General features: G+C 41.0%; 1 protein-coding gene across 1 annotated transcript; it reads left to right on the forward strand.

Annotated features, from left to right (window-relative positions):
- Window positions 1–568: 568 nt before the first annotated feature.
- nampt2 (nicotinamide phosphoribosyltransferase 2) lies at window positions 569–21,364 on the forward strand. Its single transcript, XM_045691770.2, has 11 exons — window positions 569–841; window positions 4,193–4,331; window positions 6,879–6,982; window positions 7,144–7,272; window positions 10,077–10,235; window positions 12,029–12,159; window positions 12,372–12,597; window positions 14,784–14,903; window positions 15,000–15,140; window positions 18,812–18,937; window positions 19,736–21,364. The coding sequence occupies exons 1-11, from the start codon at window positions 794–796 to the stop codon at window positions 19,907–19,909; spliced, it is 1,497 nt and encodes a 498-aa protein (XP_045547726.1). The 5' UTR covers window positions 569–793; the 3' UTR covers window positions 19,910–21,364.
- Window positions 21,365–25,136: the final 3,772 nt, after the last annotated feature.

A 25,136-nucleotide genomic window follows, 5' to 3' on the forward strand; every position in this document is an offset into this window, starting at 1 on the left:
AGATAGCTTACCTTTGGAGGGACAGACTATAAGGTCACAGCTAACGCCTACACCGACTAGCCCAAACCTAACCTTATCTTAACCTAATTTTAATACATTCTTAAATGAAATAGGTTTGGGTGTCAGGCGTGTCCTTATAGTCTTTTCCACGTTTGGAAAGCGGTTTGTTTTGCATTCGTTTATGAACATTTGCAATCCCATCTGTACTAGTGGCAATATCAGGACTTTTGACTAGGTAGCCACTCACTAGGCCAGTCGTTCCCAACCTTTTTCGGTTACCTTACCTACAACTTAATTTTGCTCTGACCAGAGTACCCTTAAAAGTATTCCCTCATGTATTTTGCCATGTAAGCATATAGTCTCATGAGTCTTCTCATGTTCCCCCGGTTGGAAACCACTGCACTAGGCCTATAATCAGAAACTTAGCACCATTCCCTTAAATTAATGCTTTCCGGGAAAGTGAAACTTTCAGGCAATGATAACCAGCACAGTGCTGAAATGAAACTTGTAAAACAGAGTGACCACGCCTCTTCCGTGCGTGAGAATATCAGAGTGGGAGCATTGACTACGTGCTTTCAGACGTGCATGTTTTCAAATCCGCCCTCTCAACCCAACCCCAGAATTCTCCTTCTCTGGGCGGTCAGTTTCACTACTAGAAAGACGTAACACAGGAACAACAGAGGAATAACAAAGTACGGTTGTGTAGCTGCTATTTCCGCCCTAGTCAGCTTTCGATTTTGATAAATAGCGACGAAATAGAGCACCGTCGCATTCATCTCGTTCAATCATAACCATGGCAGCCCAGGATTTTAATATTTTGCTGGCGACAGATTCATACAAGGTGAGTGTCATGATCGCCCCTAACTAGTAGTTTCTTACTTTCAGCAGTAGTATTATCATGTTACCAATACGATACGTGTCGCAAGCTGAAGCTGGCAACATTTTAGCATTTGCATCAGTTATATTCTCCCTTCCCAGAAATGGTTGACGAAATGTTGTGGAAGTGCGCCTGGCTAAGCTTCTGACACAATGTAGCTGACATTCACTCGAGGGGACCTTATTTCAAGAACTAGTATTAGGAAACTAACGTTACATTATATACAAAAAATGCCACGAACCTAGCTACATAAACAAAACCGAAATAATGCAAAGTAACTAGCAAAATTATTCAGACCATGGCTGGTGTGCCGCCCTCAATCGTTAGTTCTAATTTAAACAACTCTCATACTGAGTAGCCTAGCAATTTGACGCCTGACAAATACATTACCAATAGAGGTCAAAACGTAGCCTGGCTAGCTAGCTACCTATGTGGAATCAACAACAATAGCTGACAGCTAATAAAGGTTAAATGCTAACTAGGTTATATGGTGTTTTGCTAGCCCTAGCTTAATACTAGCCCCATTTTCTAAAAGCTAGTTTGGTACTAATTGTCTATAGATTTTTGGGGGGCAAATTTACATACTTTTTCTCAAGCCCAGCTAGGTAACTACCTCTGAGCGCACACGGCCAAACTTTAGCGGAGGGCAATAGCCCGGTTCAATAAATGTCAAATGTCACTACCAAATGGCAAGGGTCCGCGTGATGACTTCAAGATTGGAGCGACCCCCCAACTAATCAGTCAGTAAAAGTGTCCGTCTTAATCCTTTGGACCAACGTTTCCCAAACGTGGTTCTAGTTTTTGCCTGAGCACTACACAGCTGATTCAAAGAATCAAAGCTTGATGATTAGTATCAGCTGAGTAGTGTTAGGGCAAAAACCAAAACGTGCACTCCTTGGGATACCGAGGACCGAGTTTGGGAGATGCTGCTACAGACCAGTGTTTCCCTGTCCTCGAGTATCCCCAACAGTACATATTTTTGTTGTGGCACCTGACAAGAACACCAGATTATACTTGTCAACTCAAGCCATTGACCTGTTGTATTCTGCGGCATGTGACAAATAACATTTGATTAGAAGTTGAATCAGATGTTTCTGTCCAGGGCTACAACAAAAATGTGTGCTGTTGAGGGGGTACTTAAGGACTGGATTTGGGAAACACTACTATAGACCATTGATTTCAATCTCTAGCCTAAGGATCAGTCACAGTTTTGCCACTAGATAAGCCTATTATGTTATTGATTTGATACTGATCAGAAGACAGTGTTGTAATTCCTACCAAATGTAGATATGTTGTCAAATGAATGAAGACAATTCAGAATCGGCAAGTATCACCCACTTCAGTGTTGTTGGCAGTGTCATTGACAGAAATGCCTGTCTACAAGTTCCCTTGGTAGTGCCAAATGCCAACAGGCATAATAACTGTAGCATACTGAATGAGCAGTGTTTGAACCTGAAGCAGGTTCCGGTACTGTATTATATTTAGGTGCAGGAGTTCCATAATACTTTGAGCTAATATTTAATAAAAGGAACAAGAGCTCAAGCAGTTGAAAATGTGACGTTCCGGTACTCTGCTACAAGTGAGCTCGTGCCGAAGTCAAGCACTGTGCATGTCACCCTTTTTTCTCCAGTTTACAACCCTGTTGTCTCAAGGGCCTGGTTTGCTTCGCACATTGCCTAGTCATGGCATGTATACCTACATTATGTAATTCGTAGGCTCATGATAGAAATTATCCCTCTTACATAAGTGGAGTTCCACAGTTGGGTGGATGGTGATGCCAGGCAGACAAAGTCACAAGGTATGCATATGAATGGTATGTGTTCCTCTGAAACCCTTATTAGGTTTGTTATGCATACCTATCTGGCATATTGCAGTGTTCCACCCTTCAGTACAGCACCTGGAAAGGTAGTCAGTAGTCACACATTTATATTTATTGATTAGATGTGGTCAAGGGGATGATCTTACTGTATGTAGGCATAGCCCTTGTATAATCCCTTCTGAGAATCCTGTATCTGTGCATCATGAGACTGTCAAGGTGAATATGATACGCTAAACATCCTTTATGGATATCCCCCAAATCTGAACAATGGTTACAGATACAACAACCTTCCATAACAGCATGGCCATAAAATCCTGGTTAGCCATCCTCTTTCTGTCCTCTCCCATCAATAGCTCTCTCTGTTGTTGCATAATCATGTTTATGCTATGGCTTACTTTTGGTTGACTTTGTGGTCCTACTTTTGTGTGACAATTGAGGGCCCAGATTGATTTATGTTTTCACTGTGAAAACTAACATCACCTGTTAACCTTTCCAAAACACCATCTCACCCATTATGGGAAGATATGGGCATCTACATTTTTTTTTCTCTATTTGTCCCTGGTTGCGATGACTCCCATTCCTCCAGACCTGACACTCCCAGAATTCCAGTCATGTGACACATAATAACGTCTGATGCGCTGGCACTCACTACAACATCAGCCGGAATGTTTGCAAAACATCTGATTTTGTTATTGCTGAGATCATGAGCCAAAACCTTATGACTTCAAGATCAGCATCAACGGGAAAGGAGATTCTGAGAGGTAGGGTGAGTGAGAAGTAGAGGGAGAGAAAGTGAGAAAGGGCAGCTTGGAAAAAGATGGCACTGATATTGCTCACCCCTGCCTGTTTGCGCAAATTGTACATTTCCAAGTGAAGGGTAGTTGCTCTCAATTATTGAATTTGTGACCCTGGGCTCACAAAGGCCGACCTGTGTTTTGAACTGGAATGAGGAGAGCACCCCCACCCACTGGAGCTCATGTTTGGCAGTGAGAGACGTGGTACTGTACAAAGCATCACGTTGCACACTAAGCTCTTCACTTAGCCTAATTTAAGGGCTTTTTTTTGCATTCACTCCACTTTCCCTCTTGGCACATTCAGGGGTGAACCCTTTGAAAACTAAACTCAGAAATAATGCTGTTTTTATGTGCACTAATGAGCACTAATCAGTTGGAATGTTGTATACGATATAAAACAGGTTGTTCTCTAAATGTATAAGAGAAGTGCTTAGAATATCTTCCAGTGTATTAAGGTTCATTCTTAAGCTCTGAAACAAACAGCTTTGACATTAGTCACTGTTTGTGATCTTATTTTGCAGGACTAAGCTCTCGTAGGAACATGAAATGTACCTTTCTCATCATGGGCCTACACCTCATCTCTTCACTGACCTGGCTTATTATGTCATTAATAACATGACATCTAGATTCCAGTTAGTTTGTCTTTTCCCTTATGTTTCCTTTGTTGTAGCCTATTTTAACTGAAATTCTCCTCTTCCACAGATCACACACTACAAGCAGTACCCTCCCAATGTCAACAAGGTCTACTCTTACTTTGAGTGCCGCCGCAAAAAGGGGGGCGCCCAGTTCAATGAGATTGTGTTTTTTGGCCTTCAGTACCTCCTGAAGAAGTATCTTTCAGGTATGTCCATTTTGCCTGTATTAGAGGTTGACCGATTATGGTTTTTCAACGCCAATACAGATGATTGGAAGATCAAAAAAAATGTTTTTTTTTTTTTTTACAATTTTGTATATATATTTGTAATAATGACAATTACAACAATACTGAATGAACAATTAACACTTTTATTTTAACTTAATATAATACATCAATAAAATCTATTTAGTCTCAAATAAATAATGAAACATGTTCAATTTGGTTTAAATAATGCAAAAACAAAGTGTTGGAAAAGAAAGTAAAAGTGCAATATGTCCCATGTAAAAAAAATTGCTACCGTTTAAGTTCCTTGCTCAGAACATGTGAAATCTGGTGGTTCCTTTTAACATGAGTCTTCAATATTCCCAGATAAGAAGTTTTAGGTTGTAGTTATTATAGGACTATTTCTCTCTATACCATTTGTATTTCATATACCTTTGACTATTGGATGTTCTAATAGGTACTTTTAGTATTGCCAGCCTAATCTCGGGAGTTGATAGGCTTGAAGTCATAAACAGCGCAATGCTTGAAGCATTGCGAAGAGCTGCTGGCAAACGCACGGAAGTGCTGTTTGAATGAATGCTTACGAGCCTGCTGCTGCCTACCACCGCTCAGTCAGACTGCTCTATCAAATATCAAATCATAGACTTAATTATAACATAATAACACACAGAAATACGAGCCTTAGGTCATTAATATGGTCAAATCCGGAAACTCATTTAGAAAACAAAACGTTTATTCTTTCAGTGAAATACAGAACCGTTCGTATTTTATTGAATGAGTGGCATCCCTAAGTCTAAATATTGCTGTTACATTGCACAACCTTCAATGTTATGTCATAATTATGTAACATTCTGGCTAATTAGTTCGCAACGAGCCAGGCGGCACAAACTGTTGCATATACCCTGACTCTGTGTGCAATGAACGCAAGAGAAGTGACACAATTTCCCTAGTTAATATTGCCTGCTAACATGAATTTCTTAACTAAATATGCAGGTTTAAAAAAATATACCTCTGTGTATTGCTTTTAAGAAAGGCATTGATGTTTATGGTTAGGTTCATTCGTGCAACGATTGTGCTTTTTCCGCAAATGCGCTTTTGTTAAATCATCCCCCGTTTGGCGAAGTTGGCCGTCTTTGTTAGGTAGAAATGGTCTTCACACAGTTTGCAACGAGCCAGGCGGCCCAAACTGCTGCATATACTCTGACTCTGTTGCACAGAACGCAAGAGAAGTGACACAATTTCCCTAGTTTAAAGAAATGCATGTTAGCAGGCAATATTAACTAAATATGCAGGTTTAAAAATATATACTTGTGTATTGATTTTAAGAAAGGCGTTGATGTTTATTGTTAGGTACACATTGGTGCAACGACAGTGCTTTTTTTTCCCGCGAATGCGCTTGTTAAATCACCCATTTGGCGACGTAGGCTGTGATTCAATGATAAATTAACAGGCACCGCATCGATTATATGCAACGCAGGACAAGCTAGATAAACTAGTAATATTATCAACCATGTGTAGTTAACTATTGATTATGTTAAGATTGTTTTTTTATAAGATAAGTTTAATGCTAGCTAGCTCCTTACCTTGGCTCTTTGCTGCACTCGCATAACAGGCAGTCTCCTCATGGAGTGCAATGTTAATCGGTGTCCAAAAATGCAGATTACCGGTTGTTATGAGAACTTGAAATCGGCCCTAATTAATCGGCCATTCCGATTTTAATCGGTCGACCTCTAGTCTGTACTATAGCCTTGTAAGGAAATTCCACTTGCTTCTTTCATCTCCATTCTTTTAGAGTTCCATTCTTGAGTTTCTTCTTTCTCATTGTAGTCAGTGTTTAGAGGTCACCTCAGCCCACACTATGTTCTATTTACCACCAGTGTTGTCCTTTGTCACATGATGTGCATGTATGACCCACTAAGTCACTTGGTGAAGGTTATGGAAAAACTTCCAAAACAAACCACAGATTACAGAAGATTTCATGCACACAACCTCAATGGAACATTTGCAAATTCAATCAAATGGCCACATCCACGCAACTATGACAGCCTAGATAAAGTATGTTTAAAAATAAATAAAAAGGACCAACTTCAACTCATCTATTTTTAGGGTCTCCAGACATGGCAGTCAGCAGTGTTTGTATCTGGTCCCATATGCTGTCATGTGTGGTATGTGTGAACAGTGACCTGTCACCCTGAGAGGACCACTGAGGGTTTTGTTTCTGACTGCTGAGCTCCTCCTCCAGGCTAGGGTTTCACTCCTCTATCCAATCAGAGAGTCTCCTCCAGCCATACTAGTCAACCATGCTCCACCACTGACTGTCTCTCTGTGGCACTTGATCACCCACTGACACTCAATTTTGACTGAATGAAAGGGAATTGCAGTAAGTGGGGGTGGGACAGATCTATTTTTACACTGTTAGCTCAAATGTTGCTTGACAAAATGTGGGCAAGTGGGTTTTTGGTTTGTTTGTTTCTGTCTGTGTTCATTTAGATTCATTAATTACTTTTTCCCATTGTCTCCCCTAATCAGGACAAGTCATCACTGAGGAGAAGATTCAGGAAGCCAAAGTCTTTTACCAGATGCACTTTAGACAGACTGTGTTTGATGAGGAAGGCTGGAGGAAAGTGCTGGAGGTAAGTGGGATGTCTCAATCAGAGACTAGACACACTCTTATTTTAGCTTTTCAATTAAGACTATTTTACTCATGCAGTCTCAACTGTTAGGCTACTCGCTGTAAGATGTTCATGTGAACACACACCGAGGTTGATTGTAGATTTTGATGCTGTTCCATCAGAAGTATGATGGCCGTCTCCCAATTCGAATCAAAGCGGTTCCTGAGGGGAAGATCATTCCAAGAGGGAACGTCCTCTTCACAGTGGAAAACACAGACCCAGATTTCTTCTGGCTCACCAACTATATTGAGGTAATTCTCTTCATTTCCCCCTTAGTAGCCCTTTCATTGTCATTTTGTTGTACTTCCTTTCTCTAATACAGCATATGTTTCTTAACCTGTTATGGCTTGAATCCCGTTAGCGGGATCGATATGACGACAGCCAGTGAAGCTGTAAAAATGTCTTAAAGCATAATTCCACTTTGACATTATGGGGCATTTTGTGTAGGCCAGTGACCAAAAAAATCTAAATTTAATCGATTTTAAATTCAATCTGTAACACAACCAAATTGTTAAAGTCAAGGGGTGTGAATACTTTCTGAAGGCACTGTACGTTACGCTACATTACTGTAGCTTACATTTATCCCTACCTGTACAGTTCATTCGGAAAGTATTCAGACCCATTCCCTTTTTTTTACATTTTGTTACATTACAACCTTATTCTAAAATGTATAAAATATTTTTTCTCCCCTCAATCTAACACAATACCCCATTATGACAAAGTGAAAACAGGTTTTTAGAAATGTTTGCAAATTTATTACAAATAAATAACAGAAATACCTTATTTACGTAAGTGTTCCGACCCTTATCTATGAGTCTCGAAATTGAGCTCAGGTGCATCCTGTTTCCATTGATCATCCTTGATGTTTCTACAACTTTTATTGGAGTCCACCTGTGATAAATTCAATTGATTGGACATGATTTGGAAAGGCACACACCTGTCTATATAAGGTCCCACAGTTGACAGTGCATGTCAGAGCAAAACCCAAGCCATGAGGTCAAAGGAATTGTCCATAGAGCTCTGAGATAGGATTGTGTCGAGGCAAGGATCTGGGGAAACGTTGAATGTCCACAAGAACACAGTGGCCTCCATCATTCTTAAATGGAAGAAGTTTGGAACCCCCAAGACTCTTCCTAGAGCTGGCCTCCCTGCCATACTGAGCAATCATGAGAGAAGAGCCTTGGTCGGGGAGGTGACCAAGAACCCAATGGCCACTCTGACAGAGCTCCAGAGTTCCTCTGTGGAGATGGGAGAACCTTCCAGAAGGACAGCCATCTCTGCAGCACTCCACAAATCAGGCCTTTATGGTAGAGTGGCCAGACAGAAGCTTCTCCTCAGTAAAAGGCACATGACAGCCTGCTTGGAGTTTGCCAAAAGGCACCTAAAGACTCTTAGACCTTGAGAAACAAGATTGTCTGTTCTGAGGAAACCAAGATTGAACTCTTTGGCCTAAATGCCAAACGTCACATCTGGAGGAAACCTGACACCATCTCTACGTTGGAGCATGGTGGTGGCAGCGGACAGTCTGAGCACTGATGGAGGGATTGTGCGTTCCTGTTGTAACTCGGATGGTTGTTGTTGCTATCCTGTCCCACAGATGTGATGTTCGGATGTACCGATCCTGTGCAGGTGTTGTTACACGTGGTCTGCCACTGCGAGGACGATCAGCTGTCCGTCCTGTCTCCCTGAAGCGCTGTCTTAGGCGTCTCACAGTACGGACATTGCAATTTATTGCCCTGGCCATATCTGCATGCCTCCTTGCAGCATGCCTAAGGCACGTTCACGCAGATGAGCAGGGACCCTGGGCATCTTTCTTTTGGTGTTTATCAGAGTCAGTAGAAAGGCCACTTTCGTGTCCTAAGTTTTCGTAACCGTGACCTTAATTGCCTACCGTCTGTAAGCTGTTAGTGTTTTGACGACTGTTCCACAGGTGCTATTTTCATTAATTGTTTATGGTTCATTGAACGAACAAGCATGGGAAACGGTGTTTAAACCCTTTACAATGAAGATCAGAAGTTTTTTGGATTTTTATGAATTATCTTTGAAAGACAGGGTGCTGAAAAAGGGACGTTTCTTTTTTGCTGAGTTTATATATCAGGTGTGTGGTAGGAAGGCCTGGAAAATCGTTCATGACTCCAACCACCCAAGCCATAGACTATTCTCTCTGCTTCCGTACGACAAGCAGTACCGGTGCATCAAGTCTGGCACCAACTGGCTCTTCAACAGATTCTATCACCCAAGCAATATGACTGATGAAATAGCTACACGGACTATCTGAGTTAACCTTGTATCCTCATTGATTGTTTTGGTCTATTCACAGTCATACGACCCTACACACATTCTCACTTCTTCATCTGATCACTCACACATACTGTAACATGCACATACATTTATACTGACTACACTCACTCACACACACCCACTCACATATAAGCTGCTGCTACACTATTTATCCTATATCTTGATGCCTAGTCACCTTACCCCTATACATTTCTACCTCCATCACACCAGTATCCCTGCATATATGGTATTGAAACTGCCCCTTTATATAGTATGCTTAACGTTACTTACTTTTTGTGTTTTTTTTATATTTCTTATTTCTCGTGTTTTTATTTTCTTCTAGTATTGCATTGTTGGGTTTTGAGTTTGCAAGAAAGGCATTCCACTGTACTTGTGCATTTTAACATTAAATCTTAACTTTATTCCTTGTTATTTTTCTATTTCAATTTTTTTCTCTCTGTTTTGTTGGGGACACCGTCATGGAGTCAAAGAAACCATTGCAATTCCCCTAATCGGGTCAATGAGGATGATTCCACCCAGTCGCTCTTGCCTTTTTTTCTGTTCAGGGGATAGCTTAGCCTGCCGGCACTGAGCCCAACACCAGCCACAGCTTTTGCTATCCAGCCCCCACCCATTTCCACTTCCCTTCCAGCACCAATGGCACAGCCATGTCCCATTGTAAAGGTTTTAGAAGTCGTCTCTGAACAAAATCAACTTCTTCTCAAATCAAATGGTGTTTTAACGATCTCTGTCTGTTTCTCTTTTTCTCTCACAGACCATGCTGGTCCAGATGTGGTATCCCATCAGTGTGGCGACCATCTCCCGGGAGTTTAAGAAGATCCTGGCCAAGCACCTTAAGGCCACGTCAGGCAGTCTGGAGGGCCTAGACTTCAAACTGCATGACTTTGGCTACAGAGGGGTCTCCTCGCAGGAGGTAAGACCCATGGCAAGCCCAGCCAGAAGAGGACTGGTCACACCTCTGAGCCTGGTTTCTTTCTAGGTTCCTGCCTTCTTGGGAGTTTTGGGCTGGGTATCTGTAAAGCACTTTGTGACAATTTCTGATGTAAAACAAAAAAGGCTTTATAAAATAGATTTGATGAAGAGCAACAGTCTAGCATAAAATATGCATATACAATGAACAAAAATATAAATGCAACAATTTCAAAAATGTTACTGAGTTACGGTTCATATAAGGAAATCATTAATTAGGCCCTAATCTATGGGTTTCACATGACTGGGAATACAGATATGCATCTGTTGGTCACAGACCTTTAAAATAAGGTAGGACTGTGGATCAGAAAATCAGTCAGTATCTTGGGTGACCACCATTTGCCTCATGCAGCGTGACACATCTCCTTTTCTTAGTTGATTGTGGCCTGTGGAATGTTGTCCCACTCCTCTTCAATAAGCTGTGCTAAGTTGTTGGATATTGGCGGGAACTGTAACACGCAGCTGTACCCGTCGATCCAGAGCATCCCAAACATGCTCAATGGGTGACATGTCTGGTGAGTGGAAGAACTGGGACATTTTCAGCTTCCAGTAATTGTGTACCGATCCTTGCGACCATTATCATGCTGAAACATGAGGTGATGGCAGGGGATGATTCACATGACAATGGGCCTCAGGATCTCGTCATGGTATCTCTGTGCATTCAAATTGCCATCCCTAAAACGCAATTGTGTTCGTTGTTTGTAGTTTATGCCTGCCCATACACGTGGTCTGCGTTTGGACATACTGCAAAATTCTCTAAAACGATGTTGGAGATGGCTTACGGTAGAGAAATTAACATTCTATTCTCTGGCACTGCAGTCAGCATGCCAATTGCATGCGCCCTCAACTTGAAACATTTGCGGCATTGTGTTGTGAGACAACTGTACATTTTAGTGGCCTTTTATTGTCCTCTGCACAAGGTGCACCTGTGTAATGATCATGCTGTTTAATCAGCTTCTTGATATGCCACACCTGTCAGGTGGATGGATTATATTGGCAAATGAGAAATGCATATGGGAAATTTTTGGGATCTTTTTTTTTTTTTCAGCTCATGAAACATGGGACTAACACTTTACATGTTGCGTTTATATTTTTGTTCAGTGTAGTTGTTACCATTTACAGCATTTTGACCAGTTTCTGTTAATTCTGCTTAAAGTCACAGTAATGCTCCAGTGAGACCTAAAGGCTCTGTCTCTCCTTTGAATACTAATGAACATAGTCAGCAATAATCTGCTACAAGAAATACCCTCATAGTGGGAGGGACATCTCAAACTATGCTGAACAAAAATATAATCACAATGCAACAATTTCAATGATTTTACTGAATTACAGTTCACATAAGGGAAATCAGTCAATGGAAATAAATGAATTAGGCCCTAATCGATGGATTTCACATGACTGGGCAGGGGCGCAGCCATGGGTGGGCATAGGTGTTTATATTTTTGTTCAGCATAGTTTGAGATGTCCCTCCCACTATGAGGGTATTTCTTGTAGCAGATTATTGCTGACTATGTTCATTAGTATTCAAAGGAGAGACGGAGCCTTTAGGTCTCACTGGAGCATTACTGTGACTTTAACCAGAATTAACAGAAACTGGTCAAAATGCTCTTCTCAAGGATGATGCTTAGGTAATGGGAAAGGGGCTGGGGTTTTGGAGCAGACTTTCTTTCAATTGCACACTTCTGTCTGTGTGACAATTTTTGAAACTGATGATTTTCCCTCCTTTCTCCCTCTCAGTCTGCGGCGTTAGGCGGGGCGGCCCACCTGGTGAATTTCTGCAGTACAGACACTGTAGCAGGGCTACTGATGGCCCAGCGATACTACGGCTGCCCCATGGCAGGCTTCTCTATGCCTGCAGCAGAGCATAGGTAAGACTCATGCTCACAAACACATACACACACACTCACGCTTTAACACACTCACTCACATATTCCCTTTCACATGTAGCATCACACATTTTGCTTTGTGGTTTTTGACTTGTACAGCAAACATGCAGCCCTAGGTGTAGGGATAAGAGGTTTTCAGTCCAGCAAGTCTACTGAAAATCTTTCTTAAAACCAATTACATCTTCTCCCTGTAGTACAATCATCTCGTGGGGGCGGAGCAGGGAGAAGGAGGCCTTCGAGAGCATGCTGGACCAGTTCCCGACAGGGCCGGTGTCAGTGGTCAGTGACAGCTACGACATCTTCAAGGCTTGTAGACACATCTGGGGGGACAAGCTGAAGGAGCGCGTGATAGAGCGGAGCGAAGACTCCTGCTTGATCATCCGACCTGACTCAGGAGACCCCGCAGAGACCCTCATCGAGGTTGGGGAACACACACCTACCTTCTTTTTGGGATCCCTCATAGTCAAGTATGATCTCGCTTCAAGTGTCACAGGTCTGGGTTGTGGTGTGGGTCTGGCTGGCTGGCTGGCCATACACACACACACGGTACATACAGTTGAAGTCTGAAGTTTACGTACACCTTAGCCAAATACATTTAAACTCAGTTTTTCACAATTCCTGACATTTCATTCTAGTAAAAATTCCCTGTCTTTAGGTCAGTTAGGATCACCACTTTATTTTAAGAATGTGAAATGTCAAAATAATAGTAGAAAGAATGATTTATTTCTGCTTTTATTTCTTTCATCACATTCCCACTGGGTCAGAAGTTTACCTACACTCAATTAGTATTTGGTAGCATTGCCTTTAATTGTTTAACTTCGGTCAAACGTTTCGGGTAGCCTTCCACACGCTTCCCACAATAAGTTGGGTGAATTTTGGCCCATTCCTCCTGACAGAGCTGGTGTAACTGAGGCCTTGCTCGCACACGCTTTTTCAGTTCTGCCAACAAATGTTCTATGGGATTCAGGTCAGGGCTTTGTGATGGCTACTCCAATACCTTGACTTTGTTGTCCTTAAACCATTTTGCCACAACTTTGGAAGTATGCTTGGGGTCATTGTCCATTTGGAAGACCCATCTACTAGGATTCATCTTTTGCATTGATCAACAAAGTGCCTGAAAGAAATCATGTGATGTTTGTTCACTTGAAGTGATTTACCTGAGAAAGTGGAACATGGGTTCCAAGCTTTAACTTCCTGACTGATGTCTTGATGTTGCTTCAATATATCCCCATAATGTTCCTTCGTCATGAGGCCATCTATTTTGTGAAGTGCACCAGTCCCTCCTGCAGCAAAGCACCCCCACAACATGATGCTGCCACCCCCGTGCTTCACGGTTGGGATGGTGTTCTTCGGCTTGCAAGCATCTCCCTTTTTCCTCCAAACATAACGATGGTCATTATGGCCAAACAGTTCTATTTTTGTTTAATCAGACCAGAGGACATTTCCCCAAAAAGTACCATCTTTGTCCCCATGTGGAGTTGCAAACTGTAGTCAGGCTGTTTTATGGCGGTTTTGGAGTAGTGGCTTCCTTGCTGAGCTGCCTTTCAGGTTATTTTGATATAGGACTCGTTTTACTGTGGATATAGATACTTTTGTACCCGTTTCCTCCAGCATCTTCACAAGGTCCTTTGCTGTTGTTCTGGGATTGATTTGCACTTTTCGCACCAAAGTACGTTCATCTCTAGGAGACAGAACGCGTCTCCTTCCTCGGCGGCATGATGGCTGCGTGTCCCATGGTGTTTATACTTGCGTACTATTGTTTGTACAGATGAACGTGGTACCTTCAGGCATTCGGAAATTGCGCCCAAGGATGAACCAGACTTGTGGAGGTCTACAATTGTTTTCTGAGGTCTTGGCTGATTTTCTTTTGATTTTCCCATGATGTCAAGCAAAGAGGCACTGAGTTTGAAGGTAGGCTTTGAAATACATCCACAGGTAGACCTCCAATTGACTTAAATTATGTCAATTAGCCTATCAGAAGATTCTAAAGCCATGACATAATTTTCTGGAATTTTCCAAGCTGTTTAAAGGCACAGTCAACTTAATGTATGTAAACTTCTGACCCACTAGAATTGTGATACAGTGAAATAATGTGTCTGTAAACAATTGTTTGAAAAATGACGTGTCATGCACAAAGTAGATGTCCTGACCGACTTGCCAAAACTATAGTTTTTTAACAAGAAATTTGTGAAATGGTTGAAAAACTAGTTTTAATGACTCCAACCTAAGTGTATGTAAACTTCTGACTTCAACTGTAGTTAATTTCCAATTTCCATCCAAGTACATCCAAGGTCTACTTCTCTTGACAATGGGTCTACTGCAAGGGATGTTTTTTGAAAAGGGCAGTTCGTTTTAAGTTGCTCTTGGCTGTTCATTTATGTTTTATTGTTTCTAAGACAAACTTGCGTTCTTGTTCAGATTGGATTTCAGGTTCCGTAGTGTCACCCTTGGGACCTACATGCTTGGTGTGCTCTATACACTTAGCTCTTATTGATTCCCTTCGAAATGTCACTCGTCTGTGTGGGGGTTTCAGTTGCCTATTATTGTCTCTTTGATTCAAGTTTCCAAGTTTGGATGCAGTACTTGACTACCTATTCCCTCCCCAGGTGATAAAGATTTTGGAGGAGTGCTTCGGTTGCTCTCTAAACTCTCAAGGCTTCAAGGTGCTGCCATCTTACCTGCGTATCATCCAGGGCGACGGCATTGATCTCAACTCAGTGGATGAGGTAAGAAAATAATTTACACACACCACCCACGAACACCCCTCTGGATATACCCTTATTGCATGTACCACATTGTTTAACTGCTATCTCTCCCTGTAGATCCTGGAGAAGTTGAGTGACGAAGGCTGGAGTGCTGAGAATGTGTTCTTTGGCTGTGGGAGCGCCCTCCTTCAGAAGCTCAACAGAGACACACTCAACTGTGCCTTCAAATGCAGCTATGTGGAAACCAATGGGAAGGGGGTACGTTACTCACTTATTTACTTTCATATAGTGCCTTCAGAAAGTATTCATACCCCTTGACTTATTCTACATTTTGTTGTTACAGCCTGAATTTGCACATTATTCTTAAAAAAAATCTTCAAGCTCTGTCAAGTTTGTTGTTGATCATTGCGAGACAGCCATTTTCAAGTCTTTCCATACAATTTAAAGCCAATTTAAGTCAAAACTGTAACTAGGCCACTCAGGAATGTCATCTTGGTAAGCAACTCTAGTGTATATTTGGCCTTGTGTTTTAGGTTATTGTCCTGCTGAAAGGTGGATTTGTCTCCCAGTATCTATTGGAAAGCAGACTAAACCAGGTTTTCCTCTAGGATTTTGCCTGTGTTTAGCTCTATTTTATTTTTATCCTAAAAAACTCCTTAGTCTTTGCCGATGACAAGCTTACCCTTAACATGATGCAGCCACCAAACCTGAAAATATGAAGAGTGATACTCAGTGATGTTGTTGGATTTGCTTTGTCTTCAGGACAAAGCTCATTTATTTAGTGTAGTTTTACTTTTGTGCCTTATTGCATGTTTTGAAATATTTTTAATCTCTGCAGGCTTCCTTCTTTTCATTCTGTCAATTAGGTTAGTATTGTGGAGTAACTATGTTGTTCATCCATCCTCAGTTTTCTCCTATCACAGCCATTAAACGCTGTAACTGTTTTAAAGCCACCATTGGCCTCAATGTTAAATCCATGAACGGTTTCCTTCCTCTCCAACAACTGAGTTAAGAAGGATGTCTTTATCTGTGTAGTGACTGGGAGTATAGATCAAATCAAACTTTATTTGTCACATGCGCCGAATACAACAAGTGTAGACTACCGTGAAATGCTTACTTACAAGCCCTTAACCAACGGTGCAGTTCAAGAAGAGTTAAGAAAATATTTACCAAGTAGACTAAAATAAAAAGTATTAATAAAAAGTAACACAATAACGAGCTATATACAGGGGGCACCGGTACAGAGTCAGTGTGCGGGGGTACAGGTTAGTTGAGGTAATATGTACATGTAGGTAGGGGGTGAAGTGACTATGCATAGATAATAAACAGTGAGTAGTTGCAGCAGTGTACAAAAGGCAGGGGGTCTATGTAAATTAACCAGTGGCGATTTTCTGAATTGTTCAGCAGTCTTATGGCTTGGGGGTAGAAGCTGTTGAGGAGCCTTTTGGTCCTAGACTTGGCTGGGTTGTTTTTTTAGCCCCAAAAAAATGACAAGGGCAAAACGGACAGGGTTGGCTTAGATTGTTGATGTGGAAGCTATATTTCATCTCCAATGTTTAGTCAAAAACATAAATATAATTGCACAATGAGTACTTGTCTCTCAAATACATCATTACAGTTGTTGGTTAGCTAGCTAGCAATGTTTTTTCCATATTAGCACTGGCATGAAATCAGTCAAAACACCTCAAAACAAGAGATGGTATCAAGAACAAGGTGAAACAAGCTGAAACAAGCCACTTATGATTCCCCACATGGCGGTTTCTTGTCATTCTTGCTAGCAATCTGGCCATCCAGAATCACAACACGCTGACTTCTGCCCCATGGAAGGGTGCACATCGTTTTAGTGACATTGTCAGCTAACCCATCTATTAGATACACCATCCAAAGTGTAATTAATAACTTCACCATGCTCAAAGGGATATTCAAGGTCTGCGTTTTTTTTATTTTTACCCATCTACCAATAAGTAGCCTGCTTTGGAAAACCTCCCCAGTAGCAGTGCGTGGGTAAAATCAATGCGCAAGTGAAGCCAGTAAAACATCTATATTACAACCTATGTTGTGAAAATTGCATTGTTTGCTCTCTAAACCTATTTGTTCATATTCCACTGTGATATACAATAAGGCTGTGACAACAAAAAGACAAGTCAAACAGTGGCAAAATAAATTCAACTATACACACGTGTGTTTTAATCACAAAACCAGAGGGCAACATCTTTCCACAAAGCAAATATTGCATGTAACCAATATGACCTGCAACATGGTCAAGCAAGTTAATGTTTTCCACAGTTTACTAAACAACTACTGATTTTTAGAACCACGGTGTTACCTCAGGTCATCACAAAGACCACAGGAGCACTGCCTCCTCTATTTTGGCACCATTCCAACTTAAACATTTAAAAATTAACAAGGCTATATATGCTTACCGTAAATTCCGGACTATAAGCTGCAACGTTTTTCCCAGGCTTTGAACCTCGCGGCTTAAACAATGACGCGGCTAATATATGGATTTTTCCAACTTTCAAATTTAAAAAAAAAAAACATTCTGTGACGTGCTCTGTTTTTTGGTGGCATGAAGCTTTCATTAGACCAATGAAATTGCCGAACGGGTTAAGGTCAAACAACTTTTTTGTTTACTGTTTAGATTAAATCGAGCGCTCTCAAACTTCCCATCATTCTGATTACGGTAGTCATTTTGTCACCCTCATCATGGCAAAGACACGGAGAAATGCATATGATGCAGCTTTCAAGTTGAAGGCGATTGATCTGGCTGTTGGAAAAGGAAATAGAGCTGCTGCACAGGAGCTTGGTCTTAATGAGTCGATGATAAGACGTTGGAAACAGCAGCGTGAGGAATTGACTCAGTGCAAAAAGACAACTAAAGCTTACTGCTATTTTTTTATTTTTGTTACAAGCCGTGTTTCGTTAAAGCCTGTGTAAAGTTAATTTGTTTCAATGTACCGGTAGGCACCTGCGGCTTATAGACATGTGCGGCTTATTTATGTTACGGTAGTTTAATACACTGAAAACTAACTTCAAGATAGCAAAAACAATTTAGTCCAAACAATGTTGCTAAATATCGTGTGTGTGGGCGCGAAACATATATATTTTTTTACTCATGCTACTTGTAGACTAGTTGAACGCTGCACCAGGTCAACCCACAGTTCAGCTCAATGCTAATTGGCTAATTGTTTTATCAAGGGAGGCCAAATGCTTGTTGGCATCAATCAAATGCTACGGCCACAACATGTCATACTCTTTTGGTCCAGACCGCATAAGATACATGGGCTACACATACTGAGACAGAGAGGCGCTGTTTCCCTCGCTCTGAATTTCTCCAGTGAGATTCAGCTACTTCCGAATTGACTGAAAATTATGAGAGAAAAAAAAGTCAGTCAAATAAGCCTGGCTTCCCTTGGCATCCATGAATACACGCCACTGAACCTTTGCGGTTGAATCTGTGTTTAAAATTCACTGGTCTACTGAGAGACCTTACAGATAATTGTATGTGTGGGGTACAGAGATGAAGTAGTCATTTTGAAAAATCATGTTTAACACTATTATTGCACAACAGGGTTGAACTATTTATTGACTCAAGACATTTCAGGATTTTATTAATTTGTAAACATTTCTAAAATCATTTCTCTACTTTGACATTATGGGGTATTGTGTGTGTGTAGGTCAGTGATGCAAAATCTCAATTTAATCCATTTTAATTTTGGGCTGTAACACAACAAAATGTGGAAAAGGTCAAGGGGTGTGAATACTGAAGTCACTAAGTGCTTGAATGAAGATGAAAAGCAGCAATTTTTACCCACTAAGCCTTTCATTTGATCTAATAACGAGGGCATTGAGACATCTTTTGGGAATCTAAAATGGCAAAATCTTTAATGGGTTAACATGTTTCCGTCTGGTGTGTTTGTTTTGTCTAGATGGATGTGTACAAGCAGCCTGTGACCGACCCGTCCAAGGGGTCAAAGAGAGGTCTTCTGTCGCTTAGGAGAAACTCTGATGGCTTCATTGAAACTGTGGAGCGAGGGGTGGGCAAGCCAGAGGAGGTGAGGCCTTAAATAGGGGAAGATGTTTCACCTGGGAGGAATGGAGCACACATGCTCACCTCTGTGTGATAACTGTTTTTTATTTTATTTTTATATCACCTTTATTTAACCAGGTAGGCAAGTTGAGAACAAGTTCTCATTTACAATTGCGACCTGGCCAAGATAAAGCAAAGCAGTTCGACAACATACAAAAACACAGAGTTACACATGGAGTAAAACAACATACAATCAATGATACAGTAGACAAAAATAAGACTATATACAATGTGAGCAAATGATGTGAGATAAGGGAGGTAAAGGCAAAAAAAGGCCATGGTGGCAAAGTAAATAAAGTATAGCAAGTAAAACACTGGAATGGTAGAATTATAATTTGAAGAAAGTTCAGTTAAAATATAAATAATATGGTGCAAGGAGCAAAATAATAATAAAAAAAAATAAATACAGTAGGGGAAGAGGTAGTAATTTGGGCTAAATTATAGATGGGCTATGTACAGGTGCAGTGATCTGGGAGCTGCTCTGATAGCTGGTGCTTAAAGCTAGTGAGGGAGATAAGTGTTTCCAGTTTCAGAGATTTTTGTAGTTCGTTCCAGTCATTGGCAGCAGAGAACTGGAAGGAGAGACGACCAAAGGAGGAGTTGGCTTTAGGGGTGACCAGAGAGATATACCTGCTGGAGCGCGTGCTGTAGACTTAAACAACTGTGTCAACAGTGTCAACAGTTGTTTAAGTCTACATTTTCTAACACACTTGTCTCTTTCGTAGTCTCATGTTTCACTGACTCTCTGGTGTGTCTTTCTCAGGACATGCTGGTGATTGTGTTTGAGAATGGCTCCATCGTGCAGGAGTACACTCTGGAGGAGATCCGGAAGAATGCTCGGCTCCAGGAAGACGATATCACCCCTTCCCAACACAACCAGGACGAGCCCAAGAGCCTGGAGCTGCACCAGAAACACATCATGAACGGGGTGCATTAAGCAACCAACACACCCACCTGTAAAGCAATGCACTGACTGTCCGTAAACTGGAGGCATAACGTATAATGAACTGGGTTTACTCATTGCCAGAAGGCCTACTACAGTTCACCATTAGAGGGGTGCTCTGATTGTCAGGGAACATAAGAATGGTGTTATTGGAGCTGCACCATAAGCAAACTTTATTTTAAAATTTGGGATGCAGTAATCTTCAGCACACTAGAGTCACATAATGGACTACTGATCATCAACCTAAATGTAATTCCTTGTTCAACACATCAGCCCATTGGACCAATGACTGACCTGCTGTCTCATGGTTTAGACCATGAGTCTTTTTGTTGTACTTCTATGTGTCTGAAGAGCACATAATATGCATCACTATTTGTGTTATCGGGCAACATATGATATCGGGTATTTCATGGCAACACCTGTAGAGTGGAAGGATTCATCTGATTAAGCTCTTTAGCAGGCTTTGAAGAGCTGATATTACTGTTCTATTTCACTAGAGTTGGTTGGTTTTAGAATTGACTCATCCTTGTTTTTAGTCTTCCATGTTAAGCAGAATTTTTGTAGTACATTAACTGATTCTGTTTGACATTTTTTTAGCCATGATAGCAATGCTGCACTTTGCAGAATCCTAACTTGACATCTTAATTTTTAACTTCGACTTTTGTGTGTTGATGTCACTAGGACTGGTGTGCATGTGTTGTATACATGCAAATGTAGTTATGCACGTGGGTCTCAAATTGGGATTCTGTAAGAGAAACGTGATGGGGTTTTTGTTCTAATTGATTGATATAACTGTGTGCTATTTATGTTGACCATAAGCTTCCTAAGACTACATCAAAGACTATTGAAATGTATGGGCTCCGGACTTGTCTGACCTCATACTTTTGTTCTCCTGCCTTAGGAACCATTTCCATTCAAATCAGTCATTTGGGTTTTTATTTTCCTTTCCATTTGAATCCCCATTCTCTGTACAAATTCAGGGTGAAATTAAGTACTTTCTTTTGTGAATCGATTTGCTTCGGATGCCTTTAATTGTCTGTGATGTACATTAAATGCTGGTCTGCGTGACTGGTGCTGTCCCAGACTGCTCTTCTGTCTGGTGGAGACCCAGGTTAATTAAGACCCAGGTTAAGTAAGACCATACTGTGGTTTTGATCTTTTAGCCCGTTTGAGCCCCATATTATTTGAAGCAAAAATAATTTTAGTGTTCTGATTTTAATTGGGCAAGAAGCAGTTGACCCTACCTCTTTTTCTATATAAATTATATTGTTACTGTACATGAAGATTGATACTAATGGTATACTATTATTATTATTATTATTATTGTGTAAATACCTTCAGAAAAGTGTGGTCTGCTTATAGTTAATTAAATGTGACATCATTAGTTTGTTTTTGAGTTTTACAAAATGTATATTGTATGACAAAAAATAAATATGCTCTTGACTAAAATGTTCTTGACTGAAAATGATTTAGTGTTTTCTTCTGCCCTATGATATTGATCTTAAGTAACACCAACCAAATATTTGTTCCTTAAGATTTCCAAGATGTGAATAGTGGTAAATCATGTACACTAATTACCTAGCTGTAGGTATTTATTATTAGGAATGGTGCAGTAGTGGACCGGATTCAAACCTACGCCAACACACAGTGTAATGCCTCATGTCCACCAGATGCATTAAACTGTTTGCATTCCAGCGGAAGTCATTCAATTACAGTGGTGAAGCCCGTAATGCCTTGTTGGGGGTGCCGCACTAGGCTGCTGTGCATTCTGTGTACGGCATGCGTTCAATATTTTGAACTCATGCGTTGCTTTACTGTGCAGTGGTACAAACGGATGTATACACAGACTTCAACTAGGTAGCTTTTAAAAGTTGAAAGCGAAGCACGTGGGTCAAGAATGGAAAACGTGGGCTAGACATCTGGCAAAATAAATACGCATAAGCATCTGGTGGACATTGGGCATGACTGTACAGTGAAGGCTGCAGCCCTAACCACTAGATAATCCCAGCCCACAATATATGATCATTTCAACAAGAGTAAAGGTCCATAACTGTAAGTGGTCTTTATTTAACACACGTGAACAAATCTGGTATTAGATGGTAAGTGGTCCAAAGTTTAACATGAGTGTTACTTGCTTAGCTACCAACTCTTGATTGGATATAAATAGAGGGGTGCCCTTTTGGTTAGCCCTATGATACTGCACAGCTGTCATAACAGGGCTCTAGAGAACTGGAGCCTAAAAAAATCCTCTTCAGGAAAGGAGTGTGCAGGCTCACCAGGGAGCATTTTTCACCCCATTTCACCCCAAATGATGAAGCTATTTCTGTTACATGAACTCCTTTTTAAAAGGGCTTTTTAAAGGGCATACAAGCTGTAATATTAACCAACCAATCATGATTATATAATTTGACTGTTGATCAAAGTAAATTGGTTTAATATGTTGATGCATGTGATGTGATGGTTAGGGAAAATGCCTCTGGTTTCCCAGCATTCAGAGCATTGTAACATCAATCGTTAGAGAGTAGCTCTGGGAGTACCAGCATGTCTCCAATTTCAGCCAAAGGTCTTTTAAGGAGTGTTTGTCATGCTTATGCCAGATTACTAAAGGTTGAACTGAAATAGAACATGACTGTGTGTTCAAAAGAGAGCCACTTGACTTGAATATGTATTAGGACAACTGGTGCCAACTTACATTTTGCCCTTGCTAGACTTGTAGTTTCGTTTACTGCTTTCTCTCACAGTGATCAGGGGATAGGGAACACACCGGATGTGGCCAAAGCCAACTTGACCTCAGTCCAGAAAAGTCCTACTTTTTATACTTGAGCTGACAACAGCCGTGTTTACTGAGTGTGAGACCAAGCTTTCTTAAACCCACAGAACAAACTGTACCACCTGCAGAGATCAATCCATTTATAGACATGATTTGAAGACAATGTAATGATATGAACCCTGTCAGTCATTCTATTTGGACATACCAAGCATTCATCATACTTGCTTATGATTGATGCACTTTCATGCATTGGTTTTCCCATTAAAACACATTTGTAGAGTGATAGATCAAAATGTGAATGCATAAACAAATTGTACTGTGAAACAAATTCCCACACAACAGCCTTTGCTTTAAGGGAATGGTTGAGGTAATAACTGCCTCACTTTCAGTAGACGCCAGCATGCTGTGTGTGTGTGTGTGTGTGTGTGTGTGTGTGTGTGTGTGTGTGTGTGTGTGTGTGTGTGTGTGTGTGTGTGTGTGTGTGTGTGTGTGTGTGTGTGTGTGTGTGTGTGTGTGTGTGTGTGTGTGTGTGTGTGTGTGTGTATTTACGTTGCTGGAGAAGAACAGGTTAGGAGGAGGTCCATTGGTAGTTTTGTACAGATCCTTTTAGAGAGAGAATCCCAGAGCCTGTATTCAGCACACTGTCATTACAGTAAATATGAGTTACATCATATCCACAGGGAGATACTCATAGCGCTGGACTTGTGTGCTCTGTAGAGGCGAGAGAACCACATCAAACCCATCCCCTGGTGTGTTCCACCAGCACAGACCGACCCTAAAGAATAATAATTTCCCATTTATTAAAACCATGTAGGCCTGTGTGTTTCAAGACTCCTCTCTCAGAAGTGTTGGTTCCCAGGATAGACTACCTTTTTTTCACACAAAATTGTCCCATCTTAGCAATTATTGCCAATGATAGACTTCAATCAGCTTGCTCAATTCAGGTTACAGTAAGATTCCAGCTCAGCACGGTGAAACACTGTCTCTGCAGAATGGTGTGCAATACTATGACTAAGCCTATCTGTGGGGGTAGGACAGGCACATATTTCAGTTGGCTTAAGAGGGACTTTAAGGAAAAAGACATTATTGTCATGGAATCCTTTTCTACTGTTGGATAGTAGCAACTACACAACTTCTATGGTAGGTGATGAGAGGGAGCCCCTACTGGTCTGTTATTTCCAAGTAAAAATCACACTCCCTATTCCTTATCCTTCTATTCTGTCAGAAATGTACATACCCATTTAATTATTCAATATTTGTCATATTTATAAGCACATTTTTGTCATTAAATAATTCATATTAAATGTACTCAAGTAAACCTATCCACCGTTGTGAAATGAAATGTACAGTAAGTGAGTGAGTAACATTTGACTACTTCTCTAGCTACCATCTTTATGTTTGAGGGATGAATTGAATTGATGATACCATAGCTCGCAATACCACCCAAATCTCCCTCTGTGAACAGTGGTGGTTCTAGAGCATTTCAACTGGGGGGGGCCAAGCTGGGGCCAGTTGTACTGTTAGAGGGGCCAGTTATATTAGACGTTATTGTTGTCATATCGTTTTCTTCACTGCATTGCAGGCAAAAGACCATGTTCCGCGTTGCCACTGTCTAATAATGGATGTAAAAAAAAAAGATAGCAAAAATTTGTTATGTAAAAGTTATTTCATACTCCACATTTAGGGGGGCCACAAGGGGTCCAAAATTGTTGTCACAGGGGCACTGGCCCCCCCTGACCCCCACCCAGAACCGCTAGTGTCTGTGATTCTCCTCAGTCAGTTAATTAACACAGTCTCTGTTCCCAGACTGAATAAGCAGTGTGTTGATGTGCAGCCAGCTAACAGAACTGGCTATGTGAGGAGAAGATGATGAGAAAAATCACCCTTTATTTGACTGGATGTGTTTGGCAGCCTGTCTCCAGGTTATCAGTGCTCTGGAGTCACAGGGTAGCCTCTATCTGGCCTCCCATCTCCTGATACCTGCAGAGTAGATAGAGGCTCTGGTCGTTGTATGTTTCCCAGCGCTAATTTCCGATGGAGATTGACAGCAGCAGATAACCACATAAAAAAATATATAATAAAAATCATTGGAGTTAGGAAGGACGAGCCTCTCTGGCATCTGCAGTTGATCACTGGAAAACATCTAGTTGATTTATTTCTGAATATTTAGTGATGTTTTTTACCCAATGATGTGGTTGAACAATGCATTAAGGGATACATAAAACGATGTGATAGTTGACATGCAGTTGTACACTGGCAGTAGGGTTCACCCAGGTGGCTTCATACCCCATTTGGCATTGAGCCTACAAATGCATCTTGTCATGTGCAAAGCCATTTCCACATCATGGGTCCTTCAGGGTGCAGAACAGTGGTGGAAAAAGTACTCAACTGTCATACTTCAGTAAAAGTAAAGATACCTTAAGAGAAAATGACGCAAGTAAAATTGAAAGT

This window comes from Salmo salar, chromosome 12 (assembly GCF_965601325.2).
Source record: "Salmo salar chromosome 12, fSalSal1, whole genome shotgun sequence".
Lineage (NCBI taxonomy): Eukaryota > Metazoa > Chordata > Actinopteri > Salmoniformes > Salmonidae > Salmo > Salmo salar.